This window comes from Perna viridis, chromosome 5, assembly GCF_037379345.1.
Source record: "Perna viridis isolate PV_CMFRI_1.1 ecotype Kerala chromosome 5, ASM3737934v1, whole genome shotgun sequence".
Lineage (NCBI taxonomy): Eukaryota > Metazoa > Mollusca > Bivalvia > Mytilida > Mytilidae > Perna > Perna viridis.
The window spans coordinates 12991932-13009999 of record NC_142449.1 but is presented as its reverse complement, the minus strand read 5'-3'; the positions used below and the strand labels follow the sequence as shown (position 1 = coordinate 13009999).

The 18068-nt window shown below is 32.3% G+C and overlaps 1 protein-coding gene across 1 annotated transcript in view; it reads right to left on the bottom strand.

The window, feature by feature from the left end:
• Window positions 1–3760, bottom strand: part of LOC148616092 (short transient receptor potential channel 7-like) — a 75167-nt gene extending 71407 nt beyond the window's left edge. The window contains exon 1 of the mRNA XM_088582789.1: window positions 3634–3760. Coding sequence (XP_088438915.1) covers window positions 3634–3688 — 55 coding nt within the window. The 5' untranslated portion in view covers window positions 3689–3760. The remainder of the gene's footprint in view (window positions 1–3633) is intronic.
• Window positions 3761–18068: the final 14308 nt, after the last annotated feature.

The following is an 18068-nucleotide window of genomic DNA, read 5'->3' as shown; positions in this document are numbered from 1 at the left end:
AGAAGATCCGCGTTTATCAATGAACCATTGGTTAATATTTGTTGGTATTTGAACTACCAATATAATGTTAAATACTCAGTTAAATTATATGGGGTGGGGTAAATATTTATAATTTGACAACGGGAAACAGACGTATCTAATTTTGTCCCACAATGTATATGTCTATCCATCAAATGAAGCATTATATAGAAGTTTTCGAAGTACAAAAAAATGAAATGTCCTATTTTTGCTGGGTATATCTTTTTTAAAATGTTTTACCTTATGAGGTAATTAAACCTACTACATAACTGTATTTAGGAAAATGAATTATCAAAGATAAAAATACAATCAGAAAGCATGGAATAAGCCATTAGTTTGTGGAATCCTCTGACTGTTTTTAATTTACGAAAAGGTTAAATGTGACACAGTTCGTTGTGTAGGAGTAACCAGTTAGGAAATAACTCAAACTCTGATAGTCATGTAACAACCCACTATCGTGTCACCAATTTAAATTAAAATACATGTACTACTCCAGATTATTAATTTCTTAGTTTATTTTTAAGTGGAATAAACGGAGGACTTAGGAATTGGAAGATTTTAAATTACTACAAAATTGATTATTTTCACCTTCGGGATTCAAATCTTGGATTATACTGTACAATAAAATTGTCTATCCCTACAAATTGATTCGTAATTTAGGGGTTCAGATGTACCTTTAAATCATCTAAAATATGATAATGATTCGTGGATCACCAGTTGACCATTTATGTACATTTTAAGGTAACGCAGGAATCTTTAGGGCGGGTCATCAACATTTGTTCTTCATCATAGCAAATCCGTATAAAATTAATAACTATTATTAATGACTCGTAAGAAAAATGCATATTTTTTGCAATTCCAATTATAAATCGGCAGAAAACTATATCAATATCTAAAAATAAGTTTTAAAAAATCCGAAATTGTCCATTTTATCTTCTTTGTCAGAAATCAATTAACAATTTGTGACAACATTTGCCATAAAAAAGTGATTAAGTTCTGTTATAGCCTCTAACAATAAAAGATATTAGATTTTTGCCATCACTTAGATTGTTTTTGCAACTGAAAGTGTAATTTTTTTTCCTTCAAAATTTGGCTCATTTTTATTTTGGTAGGGGTTACAATTTTCTTTTAAAATGATAACAACTGAATAAGTGGCCAATTTAGCGTTATTTCGCATTATTTTGTTTTCATAACACGGTTTTCATTTATTTTTCATCATTCATATTTGCAATTTCATTATTTTCATTCTGTATTTACCGCGTATCCAAAATGATCAAAAGCAATTTTGAAGGTCACCATGTCTCTTCAGCCTGAGTCGACAGCCTCCACCTTTCGGACTTTTTTACCCTGATTTTTTTCCTCACTTTCTCAATTTTTAAGCTTTAAATTTGTACTTGATTTGTATTTAGTCCTTATAATCTTTTGAAAACGGACATTTTTCAGTTATTTATTATTCTTGATACATGTATAATTCTACTTCCGTAATAGATGTGTTTTTAAAAAAGGTTCATTGCCATCAATAAATAATTTCCATACTAAATCAAGATATTTTTTTTTCCATTTTGATATCTTTTTGTCAGATTAAAAGTTAATCTAAAATACTCGAATTAACGCTGATGACCCTTTGTTTGCTGAAACTTTTTACACCTTACAGTAGTTGCATAACGGCAAACACCTTATTTATTAAAGACATATTCTATTAGGTCAAAATCATACTTCCATCGATCAAGAAGGAGGGTCGTTGTTTCCCTAAATGGACCAATATCTAATTAGAATAACATTCATATTATCTTGTATTTGCCACCTATCTCATGTGAATCTTAAACATTATTAAAGAATTAGCATTTACATAAAGATTCCATTGTAAAAAAGAAATATCATTGCCCTTGAACACGCAATGTTTATATGTCGTGAACTCTTTTGAACACATGTCTGTCAATTGAGGGGGCACGGGGTAATATCGACGAAGCATCTTATCTATTACTCTATTTATAAAAGAGACAACTTTAATTTTCATAATATAAAGTTTCCTTACTTGTGCTGCAACATTCCCTCATTTCCTGCATATGGTGTTTATATCAAACAATTCATTCGCTACGCTAGAGCAAATACTAACTACTACTCTGATTTCCTGAACGCAATAAATATCAGCGTAACAGATTCATGAATCGAGGGTTTGATAAAATGTGTCTTTAAAGGTCCCTTACCAAATTCTATTTTAGATATACTCCTGGAGACGTTCACGTTTCCCATTTTAGCGTTCGTGTATCGTTGATCATGCGTTTACACATCGTTTTGCGTTCATTTAAACGCACGATAAACGCACGATAGAAGCGATCGTTTATTTTTGTACTATGATTATTTCCTTTAACAATTATTTTAATATTTTTTTGCTATGATTAATTTATATAATTCATTAATTTTATTTTCTATTTTTTTCTGTCTTCATCATATTTTTCGTCGTTCGTCTATCGTGCGTTTACACGCACGATATGGGTGTTCGTCTATCGTGCTTTTAAACGCACGCTATGAGCGTTCGTTTATCGTGCGTTTAAACGCACGATAGAAGCGTTCGTTTATGGTGCGTTTGGTGAGCGTTCAGCATGCGTGTAGGTACCGTGCGTGCGGGAAACCTAAACGTCTCAATGAGTGTATGAGCCCTTGGTTGAAAAATACTCTGTTTCTTCTAAAACAATGAGTAATCATTGCTTTTTTGTAAATTGTTCCTTGCACTGATGTGACCGCTGATTTACCGATTATGACAATAGCATGCAATGCTTTTTAATCACCAGCGGTATAGTCACGCCGCAATAAAAGAGGGGGTTTAGCGTGCTGTAAAACCTAGAAATAACCCACCATTTCTTTTCAAGTCCGGCCATTGCAGTACCAGCTGGTCCGGTGGTGTAATATCTGTTTTGCAAGTTCTATTTTGGACTGACTTGATTATGGAAGAGATAAGTGTTCGGTAATTTTGTTGTTACACTTATTTGAATTAGATTCTTGGCAGGTCAAATTGATTTTGCTTGAAAATATACTACTGTCGGTTGATTACCAGATTAATAAGAATAAATCTACTCAAAACGTTGTTTTTTTAGTATTGAGCTCTACTTTCCTCAGCCCCTCTCCATGTTTTCTTTCTTGCTGATTTAACAAGTTTGTATCTAAGTCAAAAAAGTTATTACGCAAATAAGTTATCAATAGCTTCTGCTGCCATTTTGTTATCGCTTAAAAATAGGGATAAAAGTAGTACATATGATATAACAATAAACAATTGGATTTTACTTACCTGTGTTTAAGTATTAGAAGATACGATTTGTTCCGTTGGTTTTCTTTAAATCATTATTTAAACACAGGTTCCAAAAAAATTATTACTTAATGATAAATAAATTATACATTTAATTGAAGGAATATGTAATGCATTTATGTACAAAATTGTATTTAAAGGTAGAATTGAAAGTCTTCCTTTAGTTCATAAATTGTTCATGAGGAAATCGTACCTTAACCAAAAAATTGTATAAATGCAAAAAAAATCTTTATTGTTCAGGAAACGAAATAAACTAGTTTTTTAGACACTAATGATGGAAACTGATAAAAATAATATAAAAAACAACATACCAGTGCGACGACTCTTGGACTTCAAACCTGTCAACAATTCATCGTCAGAAAACATCTTCTTTATGGATATACCCTGTTTTATACTTCAAATTGTAAACACCAGAGTACTTTTATTCGTCTCCTCATGTCTTAGCTGCAAAAATAAAATTGTTAATTTAATTTCTATCTAAATAGCATATTTCAAAAGTCTAATAACCTCTAAGAGATTAAGAAGAATACACAACACAACGCTTGTAGACGTACATTCTATAATATTTAGATCTAACAGCTATATAACGGGAACGTACCGGCAGTCTGACACAAACTGGGAATATTACCTCGAGATTATCCAAATGAAGTGTTACTGATTTTCTCCCTGCGTCTAATCATACGATATATAGATATTTATATCATATTATAGCAAACAGGTATACATAACGATAGTTATATATTCGATGTGAACATCATGTTACTGTATTCTATAATATATCAATATGATCTGGTTTCGATGATATTAGTCGTAGTTTTCTCATTACTGTTCAGTAAACTCATAAACAATAACTATACCTTCAAATTTATATTTAAAAATAATTTGGTTACCTGTATACTTTTATTACAGATGACGTGGGTAATAACATAAAAACTTAATAAGAAAATCGAATACAAAACAACAAATAGTGTGTAAAGAGAGGACACGCACTCAAACTTAAGACAAAAAGAATCACTCCTATTTTTATGAACATGCAATAGGAAACGGCAGTGAGTGTCCTCTGCTTTATTTGAATTTTCCCCCGAGTTTATAATGTCATTAGATTAAGATTACAATACACACAAGATAATTCCATACATTCTTATGGTGGGGATTGGCATAAGATAAATGACTCATAGCAGTCACAGATTTTTTTGAAGCAATGCACTAGAAGCTAAAGTTATGCCAAAAATAGTACATGTAAATTTAACAAGCTGTTCATATGTTTTAATTGAGATACCAAATATCAATACTCAAAAACGAATGTAAATATACCATAAATAAAAGGAAATGGGGATGAGTACGAAATGAATATTATTAAAATTTGTCATATAGATTATAGATTATAATCCTAAATATTTCAAAGAGTCAAGACATTTTTTGTGATTTAAGTGGGTGTTCATTACGTTTGAAATTATCTGCCTTTATTTATTTTGTTACATGTTCTTAATGCCAAAAACAAATTGAATTACTTAGAAAGGTTTCATGTTCATAATTATTTAGGTAGAAATCTAGCCAAATGAAGAATTATCTATTTTTTTTTCATCTGTTTACAGTATTTAGAGAACAATTGCAGAAGAAAATGAACAAACTCTATGCAAACGCTTTTTTGATAAATAACAATACCCCTTATAATAAGAAGAATAAGAATCGACCGCTGCAAATTAAGGATTTATTTTTAAAATAGCGTAAAATGACATGCTTTTACTTTTGAATTAAAACTGAAGTAATCATTTTTTGCACAATTGTAACAAATTATGTTATACAAAGCAAATAAAAAAAAACATAAAAATAAATTATTCAATAAAATATACACTTCATATATTAAAGCATATCTTACGCAATTAAACTTGTAGATACCAATGTCACCTTAAAATGGTATCGGCCCATTGTTTCAACGCATCAGTTCTAGCACTAGCAAAGAATGGTGTTTCAGTTGTTTTGTGTATTTCTCATATTTTCAATATACACATTATGATTATGATAGGAGTTAAAGAATGTTTCATGGAACCTACATTTGCTGGTCGTATTTCGAAGGTAATTTAAATAAACCTTTATAAGCTTTATACAAAAATAGAAGCAAATAAATATAAAAAAATACAAAAAAAAAACCAACTATACAGATATTGCAATTTCGATATACTGTATACTTGTTTCAAGTATCAACCTCTAACAAGAACCACTCATCAGCAGCATAAGATTCGAAAACATAGAATAATTCCAATCTAATTAGCATATGCCTTTTTTGTGCATTATGATTGACCTCAGCGATGACAGTTTTTACAACAGTGCGAATTCCAAGTACATATCGTAAACAACATGTTTACCATCGCTTCGGCAAAAGAAAGATCCGTTTAGAGGCATAAACGGTAGTATCTGCTTTATTCCACTCCTGTTTGGTATTGTACATATAAACCAACAATATATGAAAGAATAAAGTTATCAGTATGCTTCAAATACTTTCAATATTGAAATTGATAACCATACCACGTTGAATGTCACCATCATTAGCAATGTCAATTTTGGGTGTAAATTTCGCTGAATAAGAGATTATAGGGAAACAAACTATCGATAAATTTCGGATATTCAAGGATTGGAATTATAATCACTAAACACGGTTTTTCCAGAATTTATCGATGTGTAAAATCGGACCATTCACTCACAAACCTGACAAAAACGTCGGCCGGACTTTTATTTGTTATTTGATTGAATGGTTTAGTTTTACACGTCGTCACATTCTAGAAAAAAAACAGTCTTTCATCATATAACATCTTAACCTATGAATAATTATATACAAAAAGTACTCAAAACAAAAACTATTTAAATATGAAGCCGATCAAATTATGGTTCCAGGTTAATTTTAAATGATTATCACATTTTGCTTGTTCTTGAAATACAAATATACATTCATGGACACGTTACATATCATAAAAATTCTTTTAATATCAATGTCCTATATTTAAATAAGTTTTAACTGAGAGAAGTTCATTTACGACAACTATATGAATACTTGCAGTATATACCCATAGAGCATTAATTGCTGACTCGGATACATGAAAAATACAACGCAATTTATTTGAATTAGTTGTCTGATGACGGCACGGCAAGATTCACAGCATCAGCAAAAGAAAATAAAAATGCATAGTCAAGTAAGGCTTTTCAAAAGAAATAAGAGTTATGATGCTACTTACAAATAAGGCTTTCATGAGCATGACAATGGGGTTCATTTCTTTGATCGAATGTTTTCTCTTTTTGTTTATTTTTTGTTCAGTTTTATGATCGTACCAAACAACTGCATAATTTGTAAACCTCAGTCCTTTTTGGAACCTTTGATAATATGGTGCGACGTATACAACAGGTGTTTCTCGAAAGCAGATGACACTTACCATGCACTTGATATTTTGATTTATATCATCTTTGAAAATATTGGTTCCCTTGCAATCCTAAACTAAAATATGATTATGACAAAATCTAAGAAAAACTAAATCACAATGTCATTGATAATGCACCTTTTCAATTTTTATCACAAGTATAAATATGAGGTTCCAAAGCAAATTATTCCTTTTATGTTAACAGTTTAAACGATTTATTTCTTAATACTTGATAAAAAAAGAAGGTTTAAATATAGTAAGGAGTTTTATAATCATTTTAAGCCACGAGCACTTTCTGTATTGTATATTTTATAGAAAAAAAAACTGATTGCATTAACAGAATGATTAGTTATTGCATAGTACTGCAGGTAAATCATCGGGTGTTTACAGTAATTACAATATAAATGGAGACGCTGCTATTTCTACAAGAATCGCAGTATTGGTATGTACCATAACAATTTAATTTGATTTGAAAGAGGTCTTCTAATTGGTTAGGTCTCTTTGGGCAACATATGTTATTTTTGTAATCTAATTTTGTACTGTAACATCAATAATCCATTGTTCATAGTCCCTGATTAAAAAAACCCCTAAATATAGTTTTGAGCAATATATCTTAATTTAAACTGAAATCATTATAAGACCATTTTATAAACAAAAATTGTGGACTAAATTATGCGTGTATAACAAAGTTTCACGCATATACCAATTCATGTGGTTAATTCAACGTAAGCCGGCCTAAATTTGGTTATTTTAAACTCAATTATATCATTGTTTGCATTTTTAGCAGTACGACTATTGTATTTATAGTCGGCGTCACATAAATAACATACTATTAAAATTTGAATAAAAATATTTTCTACGACTTTATTGACACCTACCGTCGTTTAAATTGTCTTAAATGACTTGCTCATTCGTTTAGCCAAACGGCTTCTCCCTAAACATTGAATCGTTAAATTCCGGTCAGATTTTAATTCTAGGTGCCAATATTTACATTGTAAAAAGTCGGCCATGTTTACAGTGATCGGGTTGCTAGGAGATGTTGTTTACGTTTAAATGGTTTGTCCAAAAACCGAAGAACCCAGAATGCACTTCGGCGTTATTTCGGATATCTCGGATTTATTTTACGCGAACAACGTACAATACCGAGAAGTTGATCAAGCAGACGATTGTCACCGGAGTTCGACGGAAACTTACGAACTTCGTTTGTAAACAAATCGTCCCGTAAAAACCAACATGGCGGATATTAGTATGGGATTTTCCCGTAAGGATTTGTTACGCATGATTTAAGCTAATAAGCGACTTGTTTTTGAGAAGCTGTTTGGCTAAACGAATGAGCAAGTCATTTAAGACAATTTAAACGACGGTAGGTGTCAATAAAGTCGTAGAAATATTTTTATTCAAATTTTAACAGTATGTTATTTATGTGACGCCGAGTATAGTAAGTAATATAATTTGCTATCATATGCATGAAACAAATAAAGATTATTTCTTACTGTATTATAAAACCAAGGAAAGGGGAAGAAACTGATATTTTCACAGATTGCTTAAGCAGGCTGATATCAAAATGTTATAACTGGTTTTAGAATGATATTACATGGTTGTCCTAAAATGGTATCACACCCCTCTCGGAAGTTTCCGTAATTGTTTAAAAGTATGGCATCTAACGATGATGCAGACGACCGACTGGATCAGATGGAATCAGAGATAGACACTATGGATTATATCGAGTAAATGAAAAATGATAATACCAGATGGAAAATCACGAGTCAGGGTAGAAGTTGAAATACTAGATGATAAGTCCATTAAAGCCTACAAAAATGTTTAGTCTGATTGTTAGAATTGACCGAACTTGAATCAATGATCAAATTAGTCTACCATATCTAAAAAGTCTTGTTTTTTTTCAAAGCTTAAACAATTGCTTGCAGTTTTATGGTTTGAAATGTCCGACCTAAAATCAATAAAAAAACAAATGAAATTGTTTTCTGAAGTACAGTAAACATTCAACATGAAAATTTTAAGATATTTATCAACCATGTGATAAATTTATTTTAAAAACACGTTTTTGTTTTTTGTTTTTGTTTGTTTTTGTTTGTTTTGTTTTGTTTTGTTTTTTGTTTTTAACTACCATAGTTCTTGTTAAAACCACGGGGTGATGCCACTATTGGAGGGTCGTTAGTCCTGGTTGTTTCATGACCCAGTAGTCAGACTTGTCTAACCCGGATTTTACCATAGATTATTCACAGGAATAGGCAGAAAGAGTAATCAAGAGTACCAGGGTTATAGCGGTAATCAAAAGAATGTAATTTAGGGACAAAGACCAGACATGGAAACATATATACGCAACAAAGAACATAAAGTAACTAAAATCATTTATGCAAAGTAACAAAAGCTAATGAACAACTCGGACACCACTGGAAAATGGGAGTCTCATGTCTTGACCTACACTTAGAAATCGATGGTAAAGGAGAACTACGGACCAAACTTTACGACAAACGTGTTGACTTTTCATTAAAAGTTGTCAACTGTCCTTTCATCTGAGGCAACATTTCTTCAGCTCATACGTATGGAGTGTTCATATCACAACTCATACGTCATGCCAGTGCTTGCCGAGAATACGCATACTTTTTGTATTGTGCAAGAATTCTAAGAAATAGGCTTCTGGTACAGGGTTATGTTGCTACAAAATTGAAGTCATCACTACAGAAGTTTTATGGTCGTCATCATAAACTCGTGGGTCGTTACGGTGTATCTATCATCAGCGCTACGAAAACTGATTTGTTCAACTGTCACAGTTTTCCTTTTCTCTTTAGTCTGCCACTGACTTGACTTCTATGAGCAACTCTGCGGGTGTTTTTAGAAAAGCAGAGGATTTGTCCATGCCCCCATTTTTAGTGGAGTCCGAGTTGCTCATTTGCTTTTGTTACTTTGCATGTATGATCTTAGTTACTTTATGTTCTTTGTTTTGTATAACTGTTTCCCATGTCTGGTCGTTGTCCCTGGATTACATTCTTTTGATTACCGCTATAACCTTGATTCCCTTGATTACTCTTTACAATGTTTACTCCTTTAACCAAATATATGAAGTTACAGGATTGTTTTGCAAAAATTGGTATATTGTGCAGCTGCGTGTTAGAATGTGTTCAACAACACTATGACATAATTATTTAATAGCTAAAAAATTAAGTTTGAAGCAGTTTTATGTCAGGAATGATTGTTATTAGAATTATATCACAAAACATATATATATATATATATATATATATATAAACTCTCTAGAACGATGATGAATTGTAATAAGTCAACTTACCTAAATTTGCAGGATTCATGAAATTGATCCATGTGTTGCATCTGCTGATGGTGTTTCCAAGTTTCCAAGCATTTTATCTACAGTATCAGATATAAAAAGAAAACCTCACACCACATCTTTACCTACAGTTTCATAGATATGAAATAGCCAGAACATAATTCACCTTAGATTCTTAATGTTCTATGGATTGTGAAATTAGAGATCGATGTGAAACAAATTAATGAGACACACTCCGTTAATGTCATCAATGTAAATGCCAGTGATGAATTAATAAGGACCTAAGCGATCAACGTCTGTATCAACAGCTTCAAGAGATTTGTTCTCAACAAAAATGATGAAAATCATAACATCATTGTTTCAAAATAATGGCATATTAATTAAGTGTCTGGGGAGATTGAAATGGTTTTACAGGAAAACAGGGAGTTGTAACATAGAATTGATTGTCTTAAATTATATTAACAAAATATTACGAGGAGGGAACCTTTACGGAAAAGTAAAAAAAAAGAACACTTTTAAAAATTGACCAGATTATTAAGTCGACTAATGAGAGCACACACAATGTGAAGTGTTGCCTTAAGGTTATATTTTTAATACAGGACATTCATTTTAATTATGTAGCTTACATCCCGCTAGACTTCTTACAGTTAGCTTCTGGAATAGGGCTATAATGCTACATGTACAATATTGAAGATATCACCACAGAAGTTTTATGGTCGTCATCATGAACTCGTGGATCCTTCAGGTACGTCCATCTGCACCATGAAAACTGTTTTGTTCAACGTGTCTTAGTTTTTTTCCTTTCCTCATTCGTCTACCCCGACGACTTTTTATGATCAACTTGGCGGGTGTTTTTAGAAAAGTAAAGGACGCTTACCCTACCGTTGTACCTGGTCCATGCTCCCCGTTTTTAGTGGAGTCCTAGTTGCTAATTTATTTTTGTTGCTTTGTTGTGTTTGTCTGTTTTCCATGTTTGGTCTTTGTCCCTGGATTACATTCTGTTAATTTACGCTAGAATCTTGGTTCCCTTGATTACTCTAACATAAAAACAAATGTTGCATTTTGTTTTGAGTTATATAACACAAATAGGCGTGTTTTAATAAGAGAGAACAACACTGTTCGATCCTAATACATGTACCAACAGAGATGCTCTAGTTTCATAATTATTAAATCTTGAGTACAATTTAACATCGCGTGACCAATTAAAGCTTTATACAAAATAGCTATTCTCCATTGAAGTACTTTGTTTTTTTCCAGTAAATGTACAATCTTTAAATATATTGTTATACTCTATTTTAGGTTATGGATGATAATGAGTATTTTGATATATAGAAATTACTCTTATAACCTGCATTGTACATACAACTGATGGTAGAATGAGATTCGAATATGGGCGATCGTCAGAGTAGGACGTTTATCTTTGTCAGGTTAAAAAAAAAACTTATCATGCATTTGTTATTCAATTTGATGACATTGTGATTCATTTTCTGCACTCTGTTTTATGGTAATAACTTATTCGGACGCTACTCATGCATTTGCTGAAAATTTAAATACAGTTTCTGACAGAATATTGAAAGTTTTGGCATTTATACTTACTCACATTTGAAACATGTGGAAAATGCATGAATCTTTAAATTTCTAAAAATGCTGGTTTCTTAACTTGATTTCTATAGCATATAAGTACTTTTCACATAAATGATCACGAATAACTTTGAGTGATAGTCAACAAGGGAACAATCAGTGATGAAATAAAATCGTCACGAGACATATAAATGCCTACACAGCTTTGTCTAGTACGGTTAAAGGTTTTTGTCATTTATTTATTACAAATGAACTTGATAGATATATAAACTTAGAAACTTTGTAAGCAAGTAATTAAATGGCGTCACTGTTTTTCAACGTATTTTTGTTGCATTATACTTAACGTCTGTGGTATAAAATAAAACACACGTACGTGTCGCGTCCAGAAATATTGCAACGTTTGTCATTTTTAAATATAACACAAAAAACACGACAATTTTGAAGCGTCTAATTACGATTCTCATTAAAATGCAGGTCCGGGTGTTAAAAGAATAGGCCTGCAGCAGCGCTAAGCGTGTCGTATAAGGCGACTAAATAGTGCTCAGAAACCTAGCCGGGGGCTAGGCGCTCTGCCCACAGAGCAACTGGGATGTGTGCCCCAGGTGGTGGAATGGGGTACCTGGCGTGTTACATGCTGGGGTTGTCAGGCTATAATACGGAAAACCTGACCGCAAACCATAGTGGTGCACCGTGTTGGGAAAGATGTCACGTTCCTCGCACGTTAAAGAACCCTGCTGTGGTATTCGATAGGAGCAGGAACCTTTGCGCTCCGCCAACAGGAGGCTAAATTGCCCGACCTTACCCATCCCCCCTTTTTCTAGTGGCAATCAAAATTTGTTGACCCTATTATCCTTGTGACCCATCCTTCATTTTCATTTCATGTTCATTTTATCATCCATTTCATTTTCATTGTCTGAATATAGCTGAAATATTGCTGCTCAGACGTTAAACCCCAACGAAAAAACAAACATCATTAAAATATCTTATTACTGTGCAAACCGACACGCAGTTATAAGATATCAAATCATTAAACATATACTGTGTAAAATGAAAGTTATACTTTCTTACATAAACTAGGTAATCAAACGAGTGTGAGGGAGAGAACACCTGATATTCCAGGTAATTCACGATTTTATACCTTAATATAGACGTGACGAAAAAATATTGACAGGAAATTACATCAAAATCCTTATTTGTTGACTTCGAAAAAATGGCGACACAAAATGGCATTTAATAAAATATATTAAATTAGTCTGCAAATCTTGCAAGAAATTTCTAAGGAAAACGACAAAACAAACTGAGGTCATGAAAATATTCATTTGCATAAAGATAACAAATGTGTGTTAATAAAAAAAATAAAGGCTGTTCTTTTAAAGGTTTTGTACAAGTAGACAATCAGAAAGTAAAACTTTGGCGTTGCCCTCATAGTAACCTCTGCATACTTTTTCCTGTAAATGTTCAGTAATTTGATTTAATAGCAGACGATCTACAACTTTTGATAATGATATCTTGTATACTGCCATTTGTTGCAAAAGGTTTCTAGAAGAAACATGCATGTCCCCATCATACATGCCATTTCAGAAGAAATACCGTTGACAAAAACTTTGACTACTCGCGGTATTGTCTGTCGTTTCTCATTGATCACTTAAAATAATATCTTCAGAAAGATTATAAAAGTGAAAGCGAACCAATATCAGAGGAATTTCACTCTACAATCAACGTACTCCTAAATCCTAAACAGTTAGAGTTGGGAAAACGCTCTCAAACCAACGTGGGTTTTGGGAGTATGCCAAAACGTCAACACAGCAGTCCAGCGGCTATTAGGACAAACTGAGGTCTTCAGTCAGGTATCCCGAAAACTGGGCTCCGCTACCTTCATATGCTAATAAACATACTAAGAAAAACCCTGTAAGGGGCTGTCTTGTGAGTTCCGCAAAGATAGTCAAGTACGTAAAAAACATCATATAAGAATATCAGAGGACAACTAAGGTGAAAATGAAAATAGAATACATTTGTTGTAAAGTCGAAAATAATGAATCGTAAGGAAGACACTTAATACCAAAAATGATAAAATTCATGATAAAATTATTTGCTTAATAACATAATTTAAACACTTTTATGATCCTTAGGAACCGATCACTTTATAAAGCAAGAGACTGGAATTTAGAAAAAAATAAATGTCTCTTTTGCAGATTGATTTTTTTTACTCCACCACTAGAGTCAAACAAATCTAAAAAATGATCATATATTTTCCTGCATTATGTGACAAGGCAGATTTTCAAATAAAAATATTGATTTCGTTTGATGCTGAAATGTATAAGTCTTAAAGAAAATACGTTTGCACGACCAATTTGTTATCCGTATGAAAATTGCAGCCCCCAATGATAGAAATGGTCGATGCCTTAAGTGTTCATTCTTTGTTCATTTAAGGTTCTTTCCACGTCTAGGTCTTGGACGAACATCTACACATAAAAATGGCAATATACTGATTATTTCAATACTTGATAAACTGAAAAGTTCTAGAAGGTTTTCAAACTTTGCATACTTCATAATGCATCACTTTACTTTCTCAAAAATGTTTAAAAATGTGTTACTTCCTTCACAATCAGTTTTAGTCTTTCTAGATTTTTTTAATACACAAGCAAGGGAAATTAATTTTATACTCCAAAATATTTGTTAACTGTTTCGTTAGTATCTTATTGAGGTCTTCCAGATAATGGTTTTTTATGGGAATACACAGTCATATCCTCGACACCGAAATAATAGACGAATCAAAATATTTTCCTAAAAACGATTTAAAGGGATAAATTTACATAAATTTGCTGGGAAATATAAGTGTGCCTTGCCTGTGCATTAAAAAATCTCAAATCACATTAGCAAATGTATCCTAAACACCCTATTTTCATAAATATCAAAATTATAAAAAAAAAAAAAATTAATCGGGATAATATATTGGATAAAAGCGTTCCATGAAATTTCCCGTTCGTCATTTTATAAAGTAATGAATATATTGTGTGTATATTTATGCCCCCTAGATTTTGACTTAATACCGATATTTTAATCAATTTAGGATGCAGTATTTTTTGGTAAGCTAACATTCAAAATATGATATACCATTCTGTAATGGTTGATACTGTGAAAATGACGGAGGGATTTCAACTGAATTGTTATACGTTATTGATTTTGACATAAAAATGAATTCTATATGCTCCATGTGTGTATCTGATCTAATAACTTTTACCCCGTGCTCGTTTTTTTTTTTTTGGTGATTTATACTCATTCTATCGGCTATAAAATAAAGGTATTGATAGTATATAAATGATAATAGTGATATATAACGACATATACCGGATAAAACATTACTCAAATTTCAACTTCTCAATATCTATGACAACGAAGACAGGTATATCATAACACAAACAAACACATTCATTACTCTTTAAGATATATTCTCAAACTTCTATGTATAGGATTTACCTTTTTTGAGTCAAATTGGAAATTAAAAGGTAGGATTGAAATTTCCATGGGTTTAAAAGGCATAGAAAAATATAACGGCAGTATGTTTTATTGTCCTATCCCATTTTTTTTTCGAAAAAAAATATTTTGGAAAAAGGCATGACCTATATTTTACCAATTTTTATATTTCCTAGCTCCGCTCCACCCCCTCGGACTTAAAAATAAATTATTGCTCCCTGATAGACAGAACCGTCAAATGACTGCACTACTTTTGACATACTATCATTTATGCCGATGAAATACACCATTTTATTCTTGCTTTGAAGGTACAATTCAGAAATTTACGTACTCGTTAAAGACCAATCTCCGAACAGTGTTCTTCATTCGAAACTAACTATAAATGCTGCAGATAGCTCCCTCTTAAATCTCACAAATTCGTTCAACGTCAAAAAGAATGAATACTTTAATACTGCCAGAGAATTCTGAAAGGCATGTCTGTTTTTGTTTTTGTTTTGTTTAAATTGTTACTTTCTTTTATTTTATATGATATATAACTTCATCTTGGATTGGGAACTAATAGAAAGAGTTCAATACTATCTTGAAATGCAATAATTGAAGTGACAAATGTGTGGACGAGTACATCGTGTTCCTCTGGAATACTTTACTGGTTAGTACCGTTACATCAACGTCTTGCTAAATTTGGCTGGATTCTACCTTTTTAATTTGATTTCGACCCAACTAATATTTCTTTATCACTCGTTTCCATTTCGATTCATTCGACAGATATCAGGTAATGACAAACATATGAAGATATCTTTACGGACGTGGTCCGTCTAAGTCCGCCAAATCATGCAAACGTACTTTTTATTTGTTTTTGCGTTTTTGTTTTTGTGTTTTTGTTTTGTTTTTTTTTTGTATTTTTGTAAATATTCATATCACGCATATAAATGACTTCGTCTACTTTACTGAATCAATGAGGCTGCATACAATTGATAGTTTAGTACAGCTTTGAAAACTTGTGTTGTATTTCGTGTTTAAGGCTAACCGATACACTCTTTTTCTTGGATTGTTGTAACATGGGTATTTCACACATCTCTCTTTCACTTTCATAGCTATCACAGTACATTTGCAACTTACCTCGTTGTAGTGTTGATTGTGTTGAGCCTATGCCTATTTATCCTTTACTTCATTTGATATTTAGGAGTGACCGTTTGAATGGCAGAAATAAATGCTATTTAAATCTATATTTGCAGTATTATGTAAATTTAATGCTTGTTATGTCTTTGTCACTCCAAACTGACATAAAATAAATCCGATTCTCAGTACTTTATATCTGTAATTAATATTTCCAATACTGTTGCATACATGTGACATCGATTTCCATAGCATTGATGATCAAGTTTTGTTCTTAGGCGATGAATTTAAGTACTTTCTTTCAGTAATGGAAAATTGATCATGTCGACAAACCGTAAGGAAAAATCTGTAATCTCAAAGTCTGCTAAAAAAGAACCATTAGGTTAGTCTTTCCAATTTTGAAGAAACCCTCAAATATTGATCTGTATTACTATGCAATATCCACACCATCTTTTAAGGACAAAGGTTTTCATTGCTGTAGTCCATGTACTGTTCACTCATGTTTAAAAGAAAACGGTGTATAGAGCTCAACAAAGGATAGCCCTCGCTCCGCATTATAGAAACATATGTGTTCAAAATAAAACCAGTGGTCAAACCAGAATTTATTTTAACTTAAGAGGCTGTCCATGTAAATATCAGGCAGATCCTATGATAAAAGTGGCTCAGGTAAATTATACTCCACTGATTGTTTTTGTATCAATATAATGTATATACCATATTAATGTCAAAAAGTATAATGTTAATATTGAATCGGCAATGGTTGGCTCAGGAAATGATTTTAAAGTTCCCTATCGTAGCTATCAACTTTTACTCAAATTAAGGAGTTATCTCCCTTTTTAATGTTTTTTAAATGCTTTCTTTTTAATTTATTTTTCATTTGCAGTTAATCCGAAACCAACATTCAACTTTGAGAAAGTATGCATTTGTGATGTGAATGGGTAAAATGTCTCTGAAAACAAAATTTGTCATGTGTCATCTCCTGTCTGCTTCTTGCATTGACAAGGGGCATACACGTACTCATATCAAGCTTTTCTCAAAAGTGACTGTGATAAGAAGTTGCAAGATAACTCTTACACACAGTTTGTATTGAAATCATTTGGTTAAGATATAACAGAAAGTTTATATCTCTCGAACCTGTAATCGAATCCCATGCTAAGGCAAACATTAAGTCAAGTGCAGCTGTGATACCACCCACTTTATGAGCAAAGGTATAACACTAGCACAGATAGAAACCATCTACACGTATCCTGTAATTGCAAAATAAATTCATGATCCAACGATGAGAACCAATATCATCATTACGACTAATTTAATGGTTTCTGAAGCATCACAGAGTTCCTGAGTCAACCAATACTGCTGTAGAAGTTATCCTTGAAAAAGAAATGGTAAGATGTACCAGATAATTATTCATAGGTAGAAGTTCTCCAAAACTTTGATGGCCATAATACATAAAAAGGTTTTGCCAAACTTAGACAAACCTACAACGTAAGTATTAAGCGCAAAATAATTATTAGCCATTCTTAGAATATGAAGCCTTATGAAATGCCCAGTGAGATTCTGTTGTATACATTGAAAATTCCAATCGAACAAATTTAAATCAACACCGCGCCGAAAAAATACTCACAATTGCAATAAATTCAGTAATTATTTTTAATAAAATTACAAAGTTTTAGTGTAAGCATAATTCGACATCGCCCTGTGCAGGTCCGGGTGTCAAAAGAATAAGCCTGCAGCAGCGCTAAGCTTGTCGTAAAAGGTGACTAAATAGTGCTCAGAACCCTAGCCCGGGAATAGGGCGCTCTGCCCACAGAGCAACTGGGATGTGTGCCCCAGGTGGTGGAATAGGGTACCCCTGGCGTGT